At 42.8% G+C, this 21,562-nt stretch overlaps 3 protein-coding genes across 8 annotated transcripts in view; 1 reads left to right on the forward strand and 2 right to left on the reverse strand.

Annotated features, from left to right (window-relative positions):
• Positions 1–7,444, reverse strand: part of LOC134644062 (nck-associated protein 5-like) — a 104,786-nt gene extending 97,342 nt beyond the window's left edge. For 3 of the 5 annotated variants that reach the window (XR_010096453.1, XM_063496737.1, XM_063496738.1), the window contains exon 1: positions 6,812–7,442. The gene's annotated coding sequence lies outside the window, so the exon portion shown is untranslated. Of the gene's footprint in view, positions 1–6,811 lie in introns of all 5 variants that reach the window. The other 2 variants (XM_063496735.1, XM_063496736.1) reach the window with 2 other exon arrangements.
• Positions 7,445–9,835: 2,391 nt separating this feature from the next.
• Positions 9,836–15,627, reverse strand: ftcdnl1 (formiminotransferase cyclodeaminase N-terminal like 1). Of its 2 annotated transcripts, none has more exons than XM_063499375.1 (6): positions 15,529–15,627; positions 14,216–14,331; positions 13,845–13,940; positions 13,408–13,563; positions 11,580–11,768; positions 9,836–10,771 (listed from the first exon to the last, which is right to left on the reverse strand). In XM_063499375.1, exons 2-6 carry the CDS (start codon positions 14,328–14,330, stop codon positions 10,335–10,337), a joined length of 993 nt encoding a protein of 330 aa, XP_063355445.1. In that variant the 5' UTR covers position 14,331; positions 15,529–15,627; the 3' UTR covers positions 9,836–10,334. The 2 variants fall into 2 exon arrangements, with proteins under 2 accessions (XP_063355445.1, XP_063355446.1); XM_063499376.1 differs by having other exon boundaries at positions 10,641–10,771; positions 13,442–13,563.
• A 427-nt stretch (positions 15,628–16,054) lies between these two features.
• Positions 16,055–20,802, forward strand: lg16_19h2orf69 (linkage group 16_19 C2orf69 homolog). The gene is made up of 3 exons (XM_063496641.1): positions 16,055–16,635; positions 17,327–17,565; positions 17,940–20,802. Exons 1-3 carry the CDS (start codon positions 16,366–16,368, stop codon positions 18,415–18,417), a joined length of 987 nt encoding a protein of 328 aa, XP_063352711.1. The 5' UTR covers positions 16,055–16,365; the 3' UTR covers positions 18,418–20,802.
• The last annotated feature ends 760 nt before the right edge of the window (positions 20,803–21,562 follow it).

Here is a 21,562-nt window from a genome sequence, read left to right on the forward strand (position 1 = left end):
GATACACGCAAATTGCCATCACCTTGGGTCTGTAGACTTTGTGGTTTAAATAACCAAACGTTAACCAGAGTTGTTGAATAGCCTCGGGAATCCTATCGACGAGGGGCCCTGCAGGCTTTCAGCATCACTGCAGCTGTGCTATCCTCTCTGAGTGGGAACGCTGTGGAAAAATGCATGGACGTGACTCAGGTGTGCTCAGCTCCACTTTAAAATACTCATTTCACCCTTTCCCAGCTCATCATTCATCCGGCCTGCTCAGAGAGTGTGAAATGGTTTTTGGTGGCGGGGAGATGATGACCGACTGTAGACTGAGAGCTAGCTGTAGCTACGGTCTCCCTGCCTTCATCTGAAATGGATGAAACTGGGGAGTGTTTCACCAGCAGGTGTTTTAACTTGAGTGCTGTTTGTCAAAGAAAGTGAAAACCATATGTGCTGCTCGGTGGGGAAGCTAACACTATACCTGGAATTAGAATATTTTAAGGAAATGTGTAGAGAAATGTTTGAGCTGATTGCTGAAATTCTAAGAGTTGAAGCCAAAGAAACCGAAATTCTTTCAATTGCTGGCAGGATACCCAACTTCTTTTTCTCAAAATCAATCAAAATTTTCTTTTAATGACTGCCTGAAAAAAGCTATATTTTGTAAATAATGCTTTTGCAGAAATTGACTACTTTGACTGACAGGTGGATGGCTACACAGGTAGCTGTAGCTTCTAGCTATCAGGCTTCACCTCAGATAACTGGAGTCCCTGAACTGGACCTCAGGACTGAGTTTGTATCGGGGGTCTCATCCCGAAGCCAGTCTGGGGTTTACTTGTAGCCACCCAGTTGCCTGCATGTGTGGTTAACTGTACTAAGAACAGGTCGATGCTTCAGTTTTGGTGATTAAAATTCTGGCATCTTCTTCTTCCCTGGCACTAATGATCAGGTATCAGCTGATTACAGCACGCCACCATCTCATCTAAATATTCTCCCCAAAACGCTGGAGTGACGTCAAGTCGTCTATGCTAACCCTTCATGTGTTTGTCTGCCCCGCCCTCATTAGTTTCACCTGTAGCCAATCAGGCCTGAGCTAAATATCTTCAGTCTCTTTATAATTTTATAAAAGTTCTCCATGCTGCAGTTAAAGATCTTTATTTTTGCTTTAAAATTTGATGTTTTTAACCAGCAGCACAACTTTGGTTTGGGATCTGGCCGGTAGCATCCGTGAGTTTCTATCTTGAATTTAGGAAAAAATAATCTTTGATCTCACTGACTTATTTTATTCTTGATATCTTAAAAAGTAGAGGCTACTCTCGGTCTGAAACCTTATAATACAGAGCACCGATAGAACCAATGAAACCTTCCTTTTCTTTAACCTTTAGGCTACCGCTGACCCCTTTTATGTGGCTGTACGGGGCGCTCATACACTCCCCCAATCAGATGTTTTAGAGTACCTGCTTCTATGTGGCAGCCGTGGAAGAGATGCAGCAGCAGACAATGGTTAAATCTTTGCCCCGGAGCGTCTCTACATACACTGTTTAAAGGTTTTCTTGTACATTGAGATGAGGTCAGCCATGCCGCTGCAGTGACTCAAATAATGCAGCTTGCTGGACTCTATTTTTTAAAATATGTATCTTAAATAAATCCATTAAATATACACGTAACAAGCTTTAACATGTATTTAAATGAGTGTGAGCTGAGGAGATAAGTGAATGTAAATGTGGTGAGATTACAAGTGTCTTACTTATCAAACTGACTGTCTTATCAGTGGAGTAATTGCATCAGTGTGACAGTTCGGTGTGTGTGGTAATTTTTTATTGCCGTGAGGGACAAGACCTAATTGTTTACTTTTCCTAATTTATTGTAACTCGCAGCTGTCACATTAGCTCTCTTTTTGAAGTCCTTCCTGCTTAACTCTTCCTGCAGGAAGAAGCCACAGCAGCGCGGACACTCTGATAACCTGTGAGCTTAAATGGCCACTGAAAACGCTGCTGTTACAGTTCAGACGACCACGAAACTCTTATATCGCTCCATGTGTGCAGACCAGTTTTGGATATGACTACAGGAAGTAAATGTAGACTCGCACACCTGACAATGTGCCCCAGATTTGGATTGGATTGACTGGTGTCGACCATCTTTACATCAGATTATTGGTGGCTGGACTGCGCACAGACTGTTTCACTTTTCAGACCTGAAAGCTACAGCCATGTTTTTGTCCTGCTTTTTATCCCGGGGTCGTGTTCGCCATAGTGGCTAATGTTGTTTGTATCTATACTTGAGTCTGCACTGCTGTGCCATCACAAGGGAACTGAGCTGTTGATGTTGGACTTGGAGCTGATCCAAGTGAGTCTAAATGTGTACAGACAGAGGCGAGAAAAGGAAAAATACACGGCCTCTACAGTGGAAGAATACTTTATATACTGAGTGAGTATTTTGAGTGAGATGATACAGTTACAGCTGGTGACATTATGTTTAACAGGGGCATTATCCTTGTTGATGACCGGCTGACCAAAGCATCCGGGCCACAGGACAGCTTTGCAAATACAAAAGACAAGTTGTAGACAAGTTATTAATAATTCCAGTTTTTCAGTTTTTCTGCTGCTCCCGATGATGCCTGGGGTGTAAAAACTGCCCAACAACAACCAAAATCAGAATCAGGAAAATCAGCTGTTCACGCCTGATTAATGTATGAAAGCTGAAGCATTAAAAATGATCCAGGTAACAAGTCACCTGGAATCAGAATAAAGGGGTTTTCTGTAAAAGAACCAATCATAATCAGGTGGTCAGGAGTAAGAGGACATTTTGTGTTTCTTATTCAGACATGAACATGAGCGGGGGACTTGTTATAACCCTAATTATTAAAAAATTGACATCTCATGACATCTCAGTGGCGGTGTCCTTGGTTCAACCCCCGGCTGGGGGAATTTTGTTGCACGTCATGGCCTTTCTCACCCACGTATGCACTTCTTGTCCGCCTCTGCACCAAGAGCCCAAATAAAGAGTCTGATAATAGCTCCTTTAAAGAAGTTGTATGATTTATGAATTCTAAACTTATAAGTTGACTCACTGACACGTCTGTGTCTGTGACTGCAAAATACTGATAAGGTTATGAGTAATACATACCCGGGGAGCTTGTTATCAAGAGCCTGACAACCCACTGTGATGAATACATGTTAAATAAATACATGATGAATAAAGACGGAGCGCAAAATAAAACAAACTTCTTTGCTTCTCTAGATTCCTGCCAGTTACTGTAGACAGAAAACATCACATTAACTGAAATCAGCCTCCTACGCTCACCATCATCTGACCTCTGATCAAGTGACACCCACTGCTAATTTCTTTTATCATTTCTGATGAGCTGATATGTGACTTGATGTGTGTCTTTTTCACTAAACGTGAATGAACTGAACTGAGCTCAACTGAGGAGGAGGAGAGGCTGCCTGGGATCAGTGCAACCTCATCTGAGTAAAATCATAAAATCAAAATCTTTTCCAGGAAGAAAAACAAATAAGATTTCTTCTTCATTCGAGCAGAATGAAGCCAAGTGCTTTTAAAAAAGGACTCGAGTAAATTATTAATCCGGGTCTCCTCCGCCTGTGCCATCCTAGCCTACTTTTCTTGGCACTTTGGGGGAAGCACACTGACTTGTTGCTCTCCATGACACTTCCCAGGCCATACATTATACATGCAGCTATTCTGCACAGATCATGCATACTCGTCATCACAGCCATGAAACTGGAGCTGCAGTACTGTGAAAAAGTCTTGAGCCACCCATTATTTCTTTATATTTTGCTACCAAGAAGCCAGACTCTGTACTGTTTTTGTTTTTAATTGGTTTAGAGCAGCAGATCTCCAGACTTTCTGAAGGTCTTCCAAATCTTTTCTTTAGACATTGGCTTGAAGCCTCATCAGAAATGGTCTCAGTGGAAGGGTGGCTGCCAAGAAGCCATTCTTAAGGGGGAGGCTCTGTTGAACATCTTGTCAATATCAGTGAAAACGAACACAAGAAGGCACCATCGGATTTTGATCCACCATACATTTCCATCTGGAAAGCATTTGATTGGCATCAGCTTCATTTTTCAGAATGACAATGATCCCAAACTGACTGCCAGTGCAGTAAAATCATACTGGGATAGAGAAGCATACAGTGGAACGCTATCAGTCATGGATTGGCCTCCCCAGAGTCGAAAAAGAAGAGCTTTGAATGTCCTTCAAGAAGCCTGGAGAACTATTCCTGAAGATTATTTCATGAAATTATAAGAAGGCTGCCTCAGAGAGTTCAGGGTGTGCTGAAGAATAAAGGTGATCATACTAAATATTGGCATTCAAATTCATTAGAATTGGCAAAAACGCTCTGTTTTCACCTTAAATCCTGTATTTTCATGTGTGTTGGCACATATCTGAATAAATCACTGCAGCTGTTTCCCAACAACATATCAAGAAATGAGGAGTGGCTCAAGACTTTTGCACAGCACTGCAGGCGATGATTTGTGATGTATTCAGGGTTAAAAACAGCTTAAACACTTAAAATGTCTAACACTGTTTTTAATGCCACTTCACAGCTGACACAACCAGAGAAAATTACATCATTTCCTTCAGGTTGTTGGGTGTTTTTGGTACGTTTAGATGCGACAAGTAAAGAAAGCTCTGCTAGGTTTTTCTTCATCCTCCACATCTCATATCACAGAGAACGAGACCATTTATGTTTAATTTCAAGTCCTATGTTGTAATGGAGCTGATGGAGGGAGGCGCAGTTCATCAAACTGTCATTTTCGGTCAAACACTGTTTTGTCTGGTTTCACACATTCTCCTTCACTTTTGTCCCTCCATAAAAGTCCAGATTCACTCCCCAGCAGGCCGTGGCAGGCTGACATCACTTCTTATTAAGATATTTCATTGATTTTATAATTAAAGTTAATGGAAATTCACTTAATTAAAGAGACATACCTGTTTTTTAATTAATCCAAAGTCTGTTAAGTAACCATGTTAAATAATCTCCGGGAACAGCCATAATCTGGTGTTAAGTTCTTACAGTCTCTTATAGTCAGCACAAGAAACAAGTAAGAAATAAGGTCAGCTTAAAGCGCCGCACTGAAAGGACGCATTACACTTACAGTGATGATGTGTGTCACTGTCATGTGCATCAATCATACGTTCCCCGAGATGGCACTCAGTCATAAACACAGCTGCACATTAATACAAATGTAATATAGATGGTGCTTTTCTACTACAAGCATCATTCACCCATTCATACACACACATTCTATGCCTAAGCTCATTTAACCTAACCTCACACACTCACACTCCAACCAATGCACTGGAGGCAACTCAGGGTTCAGTATCTTACCCAGCGATACTTGGTCATGCAGAAAGGCCAGCCGTCACTGGATTTAAACTCCATCTCTCTGCTTGCTAGCAGAAAGTGCTGCTGCTTTTAGCAACCTGCATTTTGGATATTTTGATGGGGGCGTGACCAGAGCCTGACAACCAATCCTATTGGACTAGAGCGAGTCAGTCAGTCTTACAATGAGAGCTTTGTTAGGACCACCGTACTAGCGGTGGAACAATCAAGTATTGATGCATTTATTGTAAAGCTTTAGTTCATTTTTATTTAGCAGGCTTAAAAATATATGATGCTGTATTATTTTTAGATAAAGTTACCCAGCAGTATAAACAGTAAGTAAAATCATCCCCAGATGCAACATTAAAGTGATATTCACATTAATGAAAATCTGATTATGTTGTGTATTTGTCTCTGCGTAATGAGGAGAGTTTGTCCTGCATAAAAGAGTTTTTCTCCAAAAGGAAAAAACACCCAGACTGTGGTTTTGAAAATATTAACTGGATTTTTAAAAGTGGGTTTAATTTACTGAAGAATGAAACACAAATTTGTTTATTCAGTGGTGGGAAATAATTATACATTCTTCTTTTGTCAAGCAAGGTAACAGATTTACTGCTTCAACAACATATGGACCAATCTTTCTTATATATATTCATGTATGTAGGGTACTTTTACTTTTGGTACTTTAAGTATTAAAGTATCTGTGCTTAAACAGGGACTTCTAGGTAAAGGGTCAACATGCTTCCTTTCACAAAAGTACCTTTGAAAGGTACTTTTTGTCATTACCTGAAAACTTTCGCCAGCAGGGGGCAGCAGTTAACATCTAGTGCAAAGATATTTCCAATCTGCTGCTGCTTTTTTAAACGCTTAATATTTCCTTTTAACTCCGCCCAAATTTCCTCAAGAGGAAATTGTGAAACAAAAATAATGATTTGTCTGGTTGACTCACTACACCATCTAGTGGTGCTAATTTGCATGGCATAAAAGTACAGCCTGACCCTAGTTCACCTTCAGTATGTATCTCTTCAACACAGTACAAAGATGTTTTGGATATAAAGTCTTAGCAGCCTTTTTTTCATATTCTTGAGCTTTAAACACTTATGCAGCTTCTTTTTGAGTAATACACCCATATGGAGGCTCAGGGGGCCTGGAAATCATATCAAATGTTCTCCACTCTTCTACAGTGTATTTATTTCTGATCAAATATCCTGATTCAATGTTCTCATTATTTAAAACATGCGTATTTTAGAGATTTTAAAATTGGAATATAAGATTAACATCTTTTTAATTTTAGGACTTTAGAGCCTGGTGTGAGACATCCTGAAACCTATAAGGCCTCATTTTCAGATTAATGAATTCAAAACCTTGTTAATTTTTAAGAATCTGCAGGAAGCCTGGTATTTAAACACACACTCTCACACACAGACACACACAGAAAACCAATGAGCATGACATTTCAGCGCGCAGGTCAGTGCTGTGCATCCTCACCCTTCCAGCTGCTGTGCGTATCCACGGAGACAGATGTCAGCAGAGGCAGCGGGCTGAGCGGTGACCGCCGAGGTCCAGAGCATCCCTCGTCCGCCTCACATCGGCAGACCACCCGAGGAGGAGCAGTGCCGCGACTCCACAATCTGGGTCAGAGTCATCCTGAGGAAGGACGCAGACATCACAGGCCCGCATGGATCCTAACATCCAGCCGCAGTCGCAGCATCCTCCTCCTCCTCCGTCTGCAGCTGCTTCGGATGCAATGAATTCCACCGAGACTCAGACGGGAGCAAATCCATGAGGTTCTCTCATCCACGCTCGACGACGGCTCTCTGCTGCTGTATGAGAATCTAACTGCATCAAGCATCAGTGAAAGACTGCCTCCTCCTCTTCCTCCTCCTGCTCCTCCTCTCCCTGCCTCTGCCTAATTCACTGCTTTATCGCTCTATTTCTGTCTTTCTCTAATGCTCACCCATATTTCCACTTCACTGCGCCCTCTTCCTCTCTCTCTCCCGCTCTTCCTCTCTAATTCTCAGCTGTGTCTCAGCGCTCCGCTCAGCCTGTGCCCAGAGGATGTTGAACATGTGTTCAGGATGGGGGTTGGGGGACTGCTGACTTCATAGGTGGCACTCTTACTTCTCCCACTGATAGGTTAGGGAGGATGGCACCCTGCGCTAACTGTTTAAAGATAAAAATCAGAGCCTGGCCTCTCTTTTTTTTCCCGTCTTTGTAAACATTCCTATATTTGAAGCAAACACTTGCTTAGATGAGATTAACCATGAGGCTGAAGGAAATCTGTGGAAGGACAGCTCTGCAGGAATGAAATGAGAGGAGGGATGAGTGAGCCACAGTACTCCACGTTATAGAAGAGGAGCAGAGGGGAAAGGGAAGATGTGGGAGGCAGAATAAAAATGGACAAACAGTGGAAAGAGGGAGGGGGAGGAGAAAAGAGAGCTTTGGAATATTTATAGAAGACTGAAGCGGAGAAATAAGCTCTATTTCTGTGCTGTGACACCCGGTTGCATCTCGGATGATACACTGTCAGGCTAAGTCAAATCAAAGGCATCCTATGGTGCCTCTGCAGCAGCGAGCAAAGAGAAATTTGCCTTTATTTCGAGCAGATTACACATTTCGTTCAGGCTTCGGTGGCAAAGCGTCTCTGATTCCGGGATCTGCAGAGGGAAGAGTGCTTAATCAAGGAAATGATGGCCTTGTGACAATCATGAGAGCCGCTAGACTGAGTCACAAAACGAGGTTAATGTGGGAGGGAGAAGAAGGGGGTGCACAAATATGAAATCCAAATAAAAAATCCTTTCCCTGTTAGCCGAGGAGGAATGAGTCAAAATGGATTCAGTGTTCCAGACACGTCACTCTGACTGCAAATTTAAAAACGTACGTTCATACGTCTGTGTGTGTGCGTGTGTGTGTGGAGAACAGGATACCTCTGGGCTTATGCTGTGACCTAGATAAGGCCTTGATGCTCCCAAGTCTGGCAGGCAGAGTGTATCCGAGTGTGTGTGTGTGTGTGTGGCATCCCATAGAGTAAATGCATGTGTGTCTAAATGCAGAAGAGAGAGAGAGATGAAACGAAGCTGCACGGCTGCGATGCCCGTGTGACTAAGAGCCTCAGCTGGATGACATACAAAGAGGTGACCGTTCACACAGCAAGAAAGCTAATCCAAACACACAGGGATACAAAAACTGCACGTCTTCGGCCTCTCGCTGCAACCTTACGTCACATCGAATACAGAAAACCTGCAAAATTACACAACATAACAAAAGCATAGTAAACTCAAACCCTGATGCCAAAGCTCGTCCCTCTCCGTGCAAGACTCAGTGAATCACCCCTCGTCCGTTTGGGTGTAAAGCTTAACAGCTTAGCGCCCACTATGGATGTAGATTAGATTGTTACGGGCTCTTAGATTTCCCTTCCATATGGCATAAAATTAAACACTTCTGAGGCTTATTACCTCCATATAGCCCAGATTAATATAACATAATGAACCAAACCCATACCCCCTTCACTCTATTACTCTGCAGCTATTCAGTGCATTATGTAAAAATGACAGGAATCATTTCGCCCCAGTTAATTCTTGACCTGTCCTCTGGCCAGATTTGTCATTAAAGGGTTAATCCCGTGCAGCAGGAGCTCTGAAAAATTTAAAGAAAGGACAGAAAACTCGGCAGGCTTTAAACGGGCGCGGGACAAAAATAGCCGTTTCTCACACAGATGGCGACTCTCCCACAGAGTCACGCATGGCAGAAAAAATGATGGGAAAAGACTCATCAGCAGAGACTCATCAGTAAACACAAGCGTCCTATTTGCTCCAAACAGGAAATGACACATATGCATGTGGAGAGCGCTGTCTCCGATTTCACTCTGGAGAGCGACACGCTCAAAATGTCACCGTTTTCACTCTTTGGCAAGTTCAGAGACTTTGAAGTAAATACTCCCAAAGCAGGAAGGCATTCAGAGGTCAGGTGTGTTATTCTACACAGACTCTTGAAAAAAAAAACCCACCAAAAGTATAAAAATGGCAGTAACTCATAAACGGTTCAACACTCCTGTCAAACTCGTTGAATTAAAGCTGACAGTCTGCACTTCAATCACATGCTGTTTGGTTGATTTAAAATCTACTTATGGAGTTACATAACTGTATGTCTTCTTCTTCTTTTGGTGACTCCCTTTTAGGGGTCACTGCAGTATTCCTATCATACTCCTCTGATCCACTAACCATCCGCATGCCTGGCAGCTCCATCCTCAGCATCCTTTGTCCAAACCTTCTCAGTCTTGTCTCTATAACTTTGTCTGTCGTCTGCCAACGTCACAGTTCACAGACACTAATGCCTGACCTTACCCGTCGACCTGTCCATCACCTCTGCAAACAAGGAACTCAGAGCACCCTCACCTTTGACCCCATCCGTCATTCCAACTCCACCGCACTCTATGTGAACTTGTGAAAAAAATACCAAAAGAAAAACATCAACTGTTAAACTTTTTATTAAATGTGATGTTTTTAGTCTAAAGGTAATCACACAAACTGATCAGTCATCACTCAATGTTTCAGTTTCCCTCGGTGAGTTTATCTATTTTTTCAGTTCTTCTGACTGACTTTTTTGCTCATTTATTTAACAGGCACCACAGCGAGGAGTCACAAAATAGTGACTCTGTAGGTCAAACTGGGAGGAGATGATGCACCAGAATGCCTCATGTATTATTAATAAAGTTTAGTGTATTGATGACATATCACAGGAGGGAGAGGAATATGATATATTGCTATATCAGGGGTTTGTCCTGCTCTGGGGTAACACAGAGGTTCATAAATCTAAATCTGAGAACCCTGAAAGTGAAGACCTCCTGACTCAAACATTACTTCAAATAGAAAAACTATTGATGCTATAAACTGTATTTGTGCAGCGGTAGAACATAAAGCACCAGCGGTGGTACCTGAGGGCTCAATAACAGTCAGTTTCCATGGTAACGGAGGCGGAATCTATCACAGATTATCGACTTTAGTTTTTGTTTTCACATGCGGATCCTGCGCTGCTCTTTCCAGAACTCGGAAATCCCCTGAGACAGAGCATACTCTGCTAGGCCTCTGCAATCACGGGGGGTGAACCCCACCAAGGCCGTGCCCTTCATGCTGACCCCCTGTCTCCCTGCCAGCTCGGCGACCCTCGCCGTGATGAGGGAAGCCGGAGCGTGACAGTACGACTCGCCGCCGATGCTGAAAGACGGCCAGGGTTCACCTGCGGTGAGGTGATCTGGCGGGGTCCCCTTCACGCTTTCCACATTACAAGCGATTTCCAAGGCGCCCTCGTGTGGTAGGGCCAGCACCTGCACCCCAGGCAGGCCTCCCGGCGTCGACTCCCTGATGGCTTTGGCAATGCTGCGCCCCAAAGAGACGTCCTGGGTGTCAATTGTGACATTGCAGTTCATGACGTAGGGACTGGCCCCGACACCTGCAGGAGATCAGACAATCGGAACTAAATGAGCTCCTTTAAATCGATAACAACATTTTTTGCAGATTTTTATTAGTGAGACAAAAGTTGCATAGCAATCCTCTTCCTTCTGAAGTCTTATTCACATTCAGAAACAGCTTGTTCTACTAGTGCTCTGCAGTCCTCAGCCCTAAAAAATGGTCAGAGTGGCAGAAGCTGTACTGAAAGCTGAAGAGGAATGGACACAGCACAGTCCCCCGTGTCAGACAGAGCACTGCCCAGTCTCACATACTGACTACATGTCTGTCAGGTGGCGTGAGGTGAGCCAGGACTAGTCTCTCCAGCTCTGCATCAGATGTGAAGTGAGGGCAACTGGTTGACAGTCATTTTTCTCAGATAGTGACGACTTCTTTGGTACACGTAGCTCACCGGATGTTCTCCGGAACACTATGAATCCTCGATCTCCCGTCTTGTTTGCCTCCGGTAAATTATTTTTTTCTTTACAAATCCAGCAGTGCTTATAATAGAGACTAAATGTTGCAAAGGCAACAACAGGATACCTTGGCTGTGTGAATCTGATGCTTAACACCTTTTAGTTAGATTCAGAATGTGCTAATAGGCTCAGTGGCCTGACTTTTTTTTTATCTGGTAACACGTCAATGTTATTTTTTTTAGCTGTGTGAACTTTTCAGATTTTTCCTTTCAAAGGTCAGAATAGAGAAGGGAGACAGCATGTGGTCAGACTAACAAACAAACACAAAGTCACCTGTGTTGTGTAATCACACCAAAGAGACACTCTAACCTTCATTACCTGCTACCTCTGGCTCACCTGTGAGGCCGAATCGTTTCTGTGGCTGCGGCCCCACGTCGGCCCTGATCGCCCGCAGGTCCGGCGTCTTCTTGAACCAGCCCATCTCCTTCCTCCTGTGCGCCAGCCCTCGCTGTAAAGGGACGTCTGCCCAGCCAAACAGGAAGGCACTGGTGCCCCGGACCCTCTCTGTAAGTCCCTGAGCCACAGCTGAGCCCAAGCAAGAGCACAGACACATTTCAGCTGACTGGCATATGGAGTGCACGTCATCACGTGCACACAAATTCAGAAACACAAAGGTGCAAAGACCGTGACGGACCAAAACACACCCGCGGGAATGTAATTCAGACGGATGGAAAATACGGACACATGGGCCGCTTATTACATGCATGCATGAATACAGTGCTTGTTAGTGGGTTGGCCAATTACCATTTTTCAATCACACCACACAGATTAGCATACAGAGTGCAGTCTGCAGGCATGAGGGCAAAGTGTTGAGTTATTGCTCATTATCAGATAGACACATGGCTGCGAAGTCAGCTGGTAAACTGTGAAAGTAATCAACAGCACAAGAAAATAGAAAAGACGTCACATCATCAGCTACATGCAGGTGAGACATGCTTGTAGAGACATGGTGGATGAGCTCATGACAGAAAATGTACTGAGGAATAATAAAAACTACATACACCCTGCTGAATATGTCTGTGAACACACACTGAGAATTTATTCTGAGTCACACGTGATATCTGTCTAAAGAACTAAAAATAAATTACGAGCACTGACAGCCAGTGAGGATTTAAAATATAGCTGTGATTCCCAACCAGGGGTACATGTTAGATAGGATTTTAGGGTTATGTGGGAAGTTCTGTTCAACTAATCTCAAAAAAATGCAATAACAAGTAGATCTTAAAAGATTTTACTGGAAAAGTTAGCTGTAAACTAAAGTAATACATAAGCGGTAGCAACAGGGTAAATTAAATATATAAATGATTTAAATAGGCAGATAAATAAATAGTTAAATAATGACTGGAAAGAAAGGGAGAAGGCTTGAATTTATAAAATAATAACTAAACCTTTGAGAAGTTTTCATATAACAAACAAATTCAAATTTTAAACAAATATACTAGATAACTGTAGAAATAACTTACCTGGCTAACAGTATGGAAACCTTTTTTTTTTAGCTAAACCACTAGCTAAAAAAGCAAGGCTAGCAGTTAAAATCATTAGCCAAAAATGTGCTGTCTGTAAATAATTAGAATTGCTTTTTAAAATTATAACGAAGGGGGGAAATATCCAACTATTAACTTTTGAAATGGCTAAATAATAATTAGGTTAAAGCAGTTGAAAATGTCATCTTAAAATGTATACTAACAAATAAAATTGTTAGCTTAACATGACGGACAAATGTTTTAAATGGCTAAAAATTATAAATAAAAAGTTTTAAATACTTAGCTAAAGGATATCTAGCTAAAAGTTGAAATTATTAGCTAAAAACATAATTAAATGATGTTAGCTAAACAGATGAATATTTGAAACTACAAGCTTACTACAAGTATGGATAGCAATTAAAAACATACGATAAAAGTATCGATTAATTGAAATAGCAAAACAAAAACTATGAATGAAAGTAGGGTTAGCAGTTGAATATTAAAGGGTTAATAAACACAGGAATTATTAGCTAAAAGTATGAGTAGTAGTGGAAATTTTTAGGTGAAATAATGGAGAAACTCAGAAGGTTAGTCAAACAATAATTAGTTTGAATGAACACTTCATTTGATGACGGGGTATTTAAGGAGGGTACGGTGTTTTAAGGGTACATTAACTCTCAGGAACACTGTGAAACACATACCGAGCGCCTCTTTAGTACAGTCCTCTGCCCTCACCTCCTCCCCCAGTGGGTAGATGGGTATGAGGTCAACAGCGCCCATGCACGGATGGACTCCTGTATGAGTTTGCATGTCAATCAACCCGCACGCCTTCTCGCATGCACACAGGATCGCCTCCCCTGGAAAACATTAAAAAACACCACCAAATAAAAGCTGCAAACTTTGACTGCTTTCACTGTTAAGACTGTCGTGTTTCAAACAAGGATTCGTAGAAATGATTTTTTCCTCTGTGATCCTTGTTAGAAAAAGGTTCTTACTGGGGTTTTTTTTATGTGTCTTTAAATCCCTCACAAAGCTTATTAAAGGATTGGAAGCTGGAGCTGAACCCATTCATCCATCTCTCAGGAGCAAGAGAGTGAATATGGAACATGTTAGAAGAACAAATGCAAAGAGGACTTACTGATCGAGTCGATGCTGGACACAATAGTGATGACAGAGCGGTTGTAGTCATAATCATTAAAGATGTTTAACACTGTGGTCCCCTCACGCCTCACACCTGAAGCACAATAAAAACAATACATGTGAATAAATGTCTAATAACAGGTTGTATTTTACAGGTAAAGGGCAAATTTAGTGCTTAGAGTAGGGTGGTTATCTGATTATCATCTGGCGCCATCATGGATGACATAACTGCGTACAGTCAGTGATTTTACAGCTAAGAGTTGGGTATATATAGTGGCTTGCCCTTCAAACTGAGGCTGTAAGTAGTTTACCAGCAGTTAGCTCGTGTTGAAATCCAAACTTTTTTTTCCGCTGGTACCTTGAACTCACCTTCAGTATTGTACAAAGCTGCCTTGGCCACCGTCTCCACCAGATCCTTCCTGCGAGCTTCAGAAACATTGAGGAGACACGCCACCAGTCTCCTGCCCAAAGAGCTCGAGGCCATGCTTTATCAGGTATGCAGAATTGGGAAAGTAGAAATGCAGCCACTCATTAGATGAAAATTTGAATGTGTAACCAATAAAACTCAATCATGGGAAAAAGAAAGTCCATATTCTTTCAATTCCAAGGGATCATATATGAGAACATTTTAAAAATCCTTAACATTATTTACCAGTTTCAGATGACCAACTCTATCTGTCAGACAGATGGCCTCACATTTCACTCTAGAATACTTTGGTATGCAGAAGAGTTCATGGTCAACTCAGGCCAACCCTCCACCACTGTGCTTGACATTTGGTATGAGGTATGATCAACACTTCTGCCCTTAAACATTTTTTTTTCTTTGTTTGTTTTTATAATTTAAGCCCCCAAAATATAATTAAAATAGTAAGTTTGAAACTACTACAGTTTTCCAATAAAGGTACTTTTTGTACTTACATGCTGTATCGTGTTGTGGTACAAACTGGTACCACATGAAAAAATGACTAGTCCTAGTTGAACATTTCACAAAAAAATATATTTAAGCTAAAAATGGCTGCCTTAGTTACATTTTAAAATTTGTAATTATCCCAGCATGTATCAAAGTACCAGGTGACATTTTCCCCATGTTTTTGCTGTTGCACCCACTTCTTTGAGCTCATTCCTATGAGAAGTTCAGGAAATACTGTTTTTATTTCAACTGTTTGATGATAAATGGTACAGTTCATAGAGCTGCAGCTTCATCCCATCAAAAAATGAAGCAGTGAAATAATACTTTTGATTTTTAATGCAATTCTAAGTGTAACATGGATACTCAAGCAGCAACAGAATAAGTACATGGGCTATGAAAAGTTCTCCAATAAATATAAGCTGCTGCACAGTGTGTTTAAAAGCTGAAGTTACCTTCCAGCAGATGAATGGAACTCTTCTTATGTGCAGAATGACCTGATAGATTAGTTTAAATGGTTAATTATCAGTCATCTAACTATTCAGTGCAGCTTATGGGAATTATTAAACTGAGTGGTGGTGCAATGGTTTATCCATTGTGTCTGCACATCTGTTTGCACAGCTGTAGAACATGTACAGAGTCCAGCCTGGTGTAAACTATTTTGCTGTGTTATGCAGGCGGAACCAAACATGTCAGTGGCACACTTGAAGTATGTGCAGCGTTTATAAGGAAAAAAAAGGGCAATATAAACTGATTTCTGCGGGAAAACACTCACTTTGCACTCGCTTTAGCGCAGCCGCTGGGAACCCACCCACGTCAAGATCCACGGAAAGGTAAACACGTTCATTTTATGTGTTCAGCTAAACTTTGGAAGTCTCAGCACAAGATGGTTCCACCCCGATCCCAACCATAGACACTTTGAGATGCGTTTATGTATGTGCAGTCCTCGTCTGTATTTTTTAAATAAAAAGGCCTGGGGTGTAAATATTTTTTTTCTGGACATGCTGTTACCTACTTATTATTTTTGGAAAATAATACAAATTCCATAAAACTATGAAAACATTCGGAAAAAAAATAATTAGTGGTTTAATCAGTGTCAATTTTATTTATGTTTTATATCCATAAATCTCCTCGGTTCACATCGATGACAGTTCACGTTTCTCACCACAAACGTGGTGTTTTATACGATTGCTTTGTTCTTCTCTTGGCGTCGTTAGACCGCGCGGACGAAAACGGAAATACAAAGGAGGGACTCATCCGATTCCTACCGACGAGAAAACTCAACACATGCGCAGTAGCGCGTACGTTTCCTGTCACTGCAGTCGTTTGTTATTTCGGTGGGTTTGTTTTTGTTAAACAGCGCCTCTTTGTGGACAAAAGGAGACTCTAAAACTGTGACAGTGAAGTAAATCTTGGACGTTTATTCCGCAGGTGTCATAATGTGAGGCGGACAGCGGTTGTAGACGCCGTGTAGTTGTAATTGTTTGCGTATAATAAGGCTGTGTGGCCCGGTTTGACGCTAGCCGCTGATAATGTGATGCTAACTGACAGCAGCATGGAGCGAGTGCGCAGATGAGGAAAAACGCCAGCTCATTTTCTTATTTTAGAGTCCATGCTAGCCGAACGAGCAGCAGTACTGGGCCTGACTTTAATAACTGCGGCCAAAGCGATGACGACGTCACCCTCCGAGCTCCGGGGGCTGCACGCCTCGGCAAGCCGGGATGCGCTGTCGGGAACCCCGCTGCAAAAGCTGCAGAGGCTGCCCGCGGTGCCCGGGAACCTCCCCAACCGAGTGAACGACCTGCTGCTCCTGCGGCCTGACCCGGAGGAGCAGGAGAAGAGCAACAACCGGCACGTGGTGTTTTTCCACGGGGATATTCAGGTGAGAGTGATGGAGAAGGTCTCAGGTGGACATGGCTGCCATGGCGAAATGAATCACTTAATACGATTACTGAGGCAACTCTGTGCCACCTCCTGTGTGTTTAATGTTGGAATCAGTCAATGATTCCTTTCAATAAACCAGATAAAAATGCGGGGAGGCCAGTCCATGGCTCCATTGTGTGTGATTCTGTCCAGGTATGATTTTACTGCCTCTGCAGTGCGTTTTGGATCATTGTCATGCTGAAAAATGAAGCTGTTGCCAATCAGACCCTTTTCCCATGGTATTTCATGGAGCATCAAAATCTGACAGTTCACTTTTGCCGAGATCTCCAACACCACTGGCTGAAATGAAACCATGAGAGAGCCTCCACTTTCTTTTACAGATAGACGCTCACTGTGCTAAATCTCTCCTGATCTCCTCCGTACACACTGATGATGATTCAAACCAAATATTAGGACTTAACACTCCATCAGACCTGTTGCCACTCATTTTCAGTCCAGTTCTTGTGTGGTTTGGCATACTTTAGCCTTTCCTTCCACTGAGACATTTCTGATGCGGCTTCAGGCTTTATTCCCCTGAAAATGGTCAGGAAAAAGGACAGGACTCAGCTGTGCTGCTCTTGTTCTGAGATCATGTAGGACCTCTATGTTGCAAAAAGCAGTTGTAAAACTTCTCGTTTCTCTCTGTGCAGAACTTCCAGGAGGAGATGGCACTGCAGCCTGAGGGTGCCCAGTGGCTCTCCTGGAGCCTGGAGAGGGTCGCCTTCACTCTGGGCCACCGTTTCCCTGATAGACACGTGTGGGTGGTGAGAGCCTCGCGCATGTACCTGCACAAGTTCAGCTGCTACCATAACTTTGTGGAGAGCAACATGTTCGGGGCTCCGGAGCACTCGCCGTACTCTGCTGACTCTGGAGCGTTTCACCACCTCAGGTTTGCCACTGGAGCTCATTTTGTCTTGTTGGGATATTATTTAACTTGATTACTTTGGCTAAATTTTATCCGGCCTGTATATCGGTTAAGAATGAATTGATAAAGGTGTAGAGGCTTAAAAAGCCATCTGCAAGCTAAATCATCTAGCTCACAGAGAATGACACAGAAAAGGGCAATTTAATGGTGAACGCGTTTCCATCTCGTTAGACCACCCCGTGTCTTTTCCCAGTTTTCCAAATTTCATGTTTTCCAAAAACATAAAATTTGGAAAACATGACCAGGTCTAAAGGTGTGAAGGACAGGAAAATGCTGCTGTAATTCTTCGAGATGATTTTGATCTTTTCTTTGAGTCTGAGCAGCGTTTCTGACCACAGGGCCCTGCTGAGCCACGGCATGGAGCGAGCCAGCCTGCCAGACCCACTCCAACCACAAGGCGGCGCTGACAGCATCCCCTCAGGCTTCTCCCTGACCCTGGTGGGCTTCAGCAAAGGCTGCGTGGTCCTTAACCAGATGGTGTACGAGCTGCCCGGGGCCCGTGCTGACCCGCAGATGTCACCCTTCGTCAAGCACATCTCTGACATGTTCTGGCTGGATGGTGGCCACCCGGGGGGCAGTGAGACCTGGGTGACGGACAAGCAGGTCCTGAAGGAGCTGGCCGCCAGCGGCGTGTCTGTCCATGCCCACGTGACCCCTTACGAGGTGTGCGACCCGATGCGGGCCTGGGTGGGCCGCGAGCACGGACACTTCATCAAAACTCTGGAGGAGTTCGGGGCGTGTCCAAGCAAGAAGCTGCACTTCAAGGACGAGCCGCCCTCCATCGAGAACCACTTCAGGGTCATCCAGGAGTTTTGAGCGCTTTATGTGATCTTTGTGTCTTATTGCTGGTCTTACCTCAGACCTTCAGATTTAAGGGCTCAGATGAGTCGGATGCTGGTTTGTTAAACGCGCTAACCCTGAGGTGGGATGAGCTTTCCTCTGTTCTCCACTGTCTTCCTCTGAAAGTCCTTCAGGCTAAATGAACGCTTTTCCATTTGCTCAGACTTTATGTTGCTGCCGAGCTGCTGGTTAATATCCGGTTAGTTTCTCTAACTCAACTTGTTTGCGTGTTTAGCTGCAGCAGAAAAGCTTCTTACATTCTTTCTATACCTGCACTAGCGTTGAGCTAATTTTAGACACATGAATGTTTGAGAATCCGGTCTCACCTCTGAGTCCGGGTGGACGTCATCAGCGGGAATATCTGCTGATTGTGTTTTAACTGTAATGAAATAATAAGCAGACACTTAAAGTGTTTGAGTTCATTCCTTCAGTTTGATGCTGATGGTGGATTTCCACCAATGACGAGTCAGAAAAAGGACAAAAAAGCAGTTTAGATTTATATTTTTAAGATAAGACACTGCAGGCTAACAGAACTGTTCACGTTTTGAAGCCATTGAAGTTCCAAAACCGAACTTAAAAATAAAAAAATCTTAATTAAGATTAATTATCTTGCAACGAGTTATGTGTGTAAATTGCAGACTGTTTAAAAAAAAAAAGTGCCTGCAGCGTCTCCTCTTAAATCGCTGCAGTACGTTTTATTCTGACACACAGTCACTTCAAGGTGTGTTCACTACGTATTCTGGAGCCGTCACATTTCACATGGTCTTCATCAGCACAGGATGTTCTGCTGATGAAGACCATGGGGCTCATAGGTCAGCTCTGTCATCACGTTTGGAAATCAGCTTTTAAACTCGGTACAACTATAACAACAACAACCAAAAACTTTCACATTTTACTGTAAATGTTTTTAAAATATCAGATTTTATGTTTTCCTGGAGAAAAAAAATGTCCATCTGCACAGATTTGTTTTTTGTTTTCAGTAAAATGCAATAATAAGAAGGTACACTCAGGTGCTTTAGTATTTGGGCAGCGGGGCAGTTTTAGTTTTTTGCTTTGGTTAAATCTGAATCACACCATGTGATTAATCTGTAGATGACAGTTGGGTGCTTCTCTTCTGGCCTGAATTGCTTTGGGGTGAGCTGTACAGATGTCTGTCTTCTTTTAAATATTATGGAACTCTATAAATCACCTATCATATTTTTGGATCTTTGAGTAGGTGGGTCGTGACTCCTCCTTTCAGAGAGGGTGTGTGGGAGTTCTCCACAACAATCTACATGTGTTTTGTGGACTTTCGGAAGGTTTGGCTGGGGTGACCTTTAGGGGGTGTTCCTGGACTCCGGGATATCAGGCACGCTGTTAAAAGCACTTTGGAGCCTGCAGCTGCAGCGAGAGCTTGGTTCACTTCTCCATCAATAAGCCAGACTCCCTCAGGGTTGACCTTTGACACTGATTCTGTTTACAGCTTTCATGAATAGAATATCAAAACAGAGGCTGTGGGGTTTGGTGCTGTGGATGCTGTACTGATCTGTTTTTTGTGACGAGCGAGCTGATGAGGTACACCTACATCCACAAGCTGTGGATGCTGACTGAAAGGCGTCCAGGACACCAGAGGTGGAAATGAGCTTCCTCTGAAGGCTTTGGGCTTTTGGGGGTGTCTGAGTAGAGCAGCTGCTTTGCCACATTTAAAGGCATTGGTTGAGGCGTCATGGATGTCCTGGATAACTTTGAGGCCCACGACTGCTTGGATAGATCATGTCTGCTGGCTTGGGTGGTACAGCGAGGATGTGTGGCCTTGGTGTCTCTGTTTAGGTCACTGCTCCTGTGACTTAGACCCAAAGAACTGGTAGAAACTGGATAAGTCTAATTAGCGGAAACAGATGTTGCTGTTGGTTGTTTCAAACACTAGAAGGCGAGTGCCATCTAGTTCTGTAGATATTTAGGTGAAGGTGGACATCTTTACAGCTAATATCTCCAAAACCATATATGGACCCCCTGTCCAGATACTTTTGGACCTGAATGTATTTCATGGTGGCAGATGTGATGTGTTTTTTTGACACTTGGTGGGGAGAAGGACAACAAAAAATCTATAAACCTGCTTGCTGTGTCCAATTAATGAAGTGGATTATTCCTGTAGGACTTCTGGTAGCTGGCAGGGCAGCATGCACTGTACATCCATCTGTATGAGCTTAAATAGCATCTTTGCACTTTGCTGATGGCTGCGAGTTGTTCTGCTGAATGTAACTTCAGATGCATTCCATTGTTTACTACTCGCTGTATGTTGTGCTGTTTTAAAAAAAAAAAAAAACCCAGAGAGGCCAAAGGAAGAGTGGATTTGACCTTTTATTAAAGGAGATTTATTCAGCTCAGCTCTGATTGGTTTTGTTCTTAGACTCTGTACCGCTGTATGAGTCAGTTAAAATAATCCTTATTTATGTCACATGCTGTCAAAATGTCATTTAGTGGCTGTAACAGTCAAAGAAACTTACTGTCTGGACTATCTCATTAAACGTCCACTGAGTGGGAGTTCTTGAAGCAAATCAATGAAGTATGTAAATATTAAAATGCAAAGCTGAAACAATTTTTCTAACATGGAACAAAGGTCATCAGTTTTTATGTAGTTGTTACATGTACCCAACAAAAATCCCTGGGAGGGTTGATTGAGGAAGAGTATTTAGGCTCAACCTCTGCCAGTGCCAACTCAGATATGCCGATTGTCCCGCTGTGGTGACCTTTGAACTGAAAGCAGCTCTTAAGGTACTTTGAGCTGATCCATTATGTTTAACAAGGCTTGGGACTGGTGCTAAGAGCACAGCAGCTCACATCTGGTCCTCCAGTCTTTAGCTCCATGGTGCAGTGGTTATGATATCAGCTTCCATATATGAGCCTTTATTAGTCTTTGTAGCCCGATTCCTACCACTCACACTGATGATGGGTGACATAAAAACCCTATAAAGATAATGATGTATATTAAAAGGTCAATATGAAGTGTTTGAAACATTTTTAATCAGCATCCACTGTTGTTGCTGTTGTTGGGGTGTGTGCGTGCGTGTGTTTATTTGACAAAAATATATAAAAACATATCAGGACCCCTTTAGAGCAGGGTTTCCCAACCGGTGTGCTG

This window comes from Pelmatolapia mariae, linkage group LG16_19 (genome assembly GCF_036321145.2).
Source record: "Pelmatolapia mariae isolate MD_Pm_ZW linkage group LG16_19, Pm_UMD_F_2, whole genome shotgun sequence".
NCBI lineage: Eukaryota > Metazoa > Chordata > Actinopteri > Cichliformes > Cichlidae > Pelmatolapia > Pelmatolapia mariae.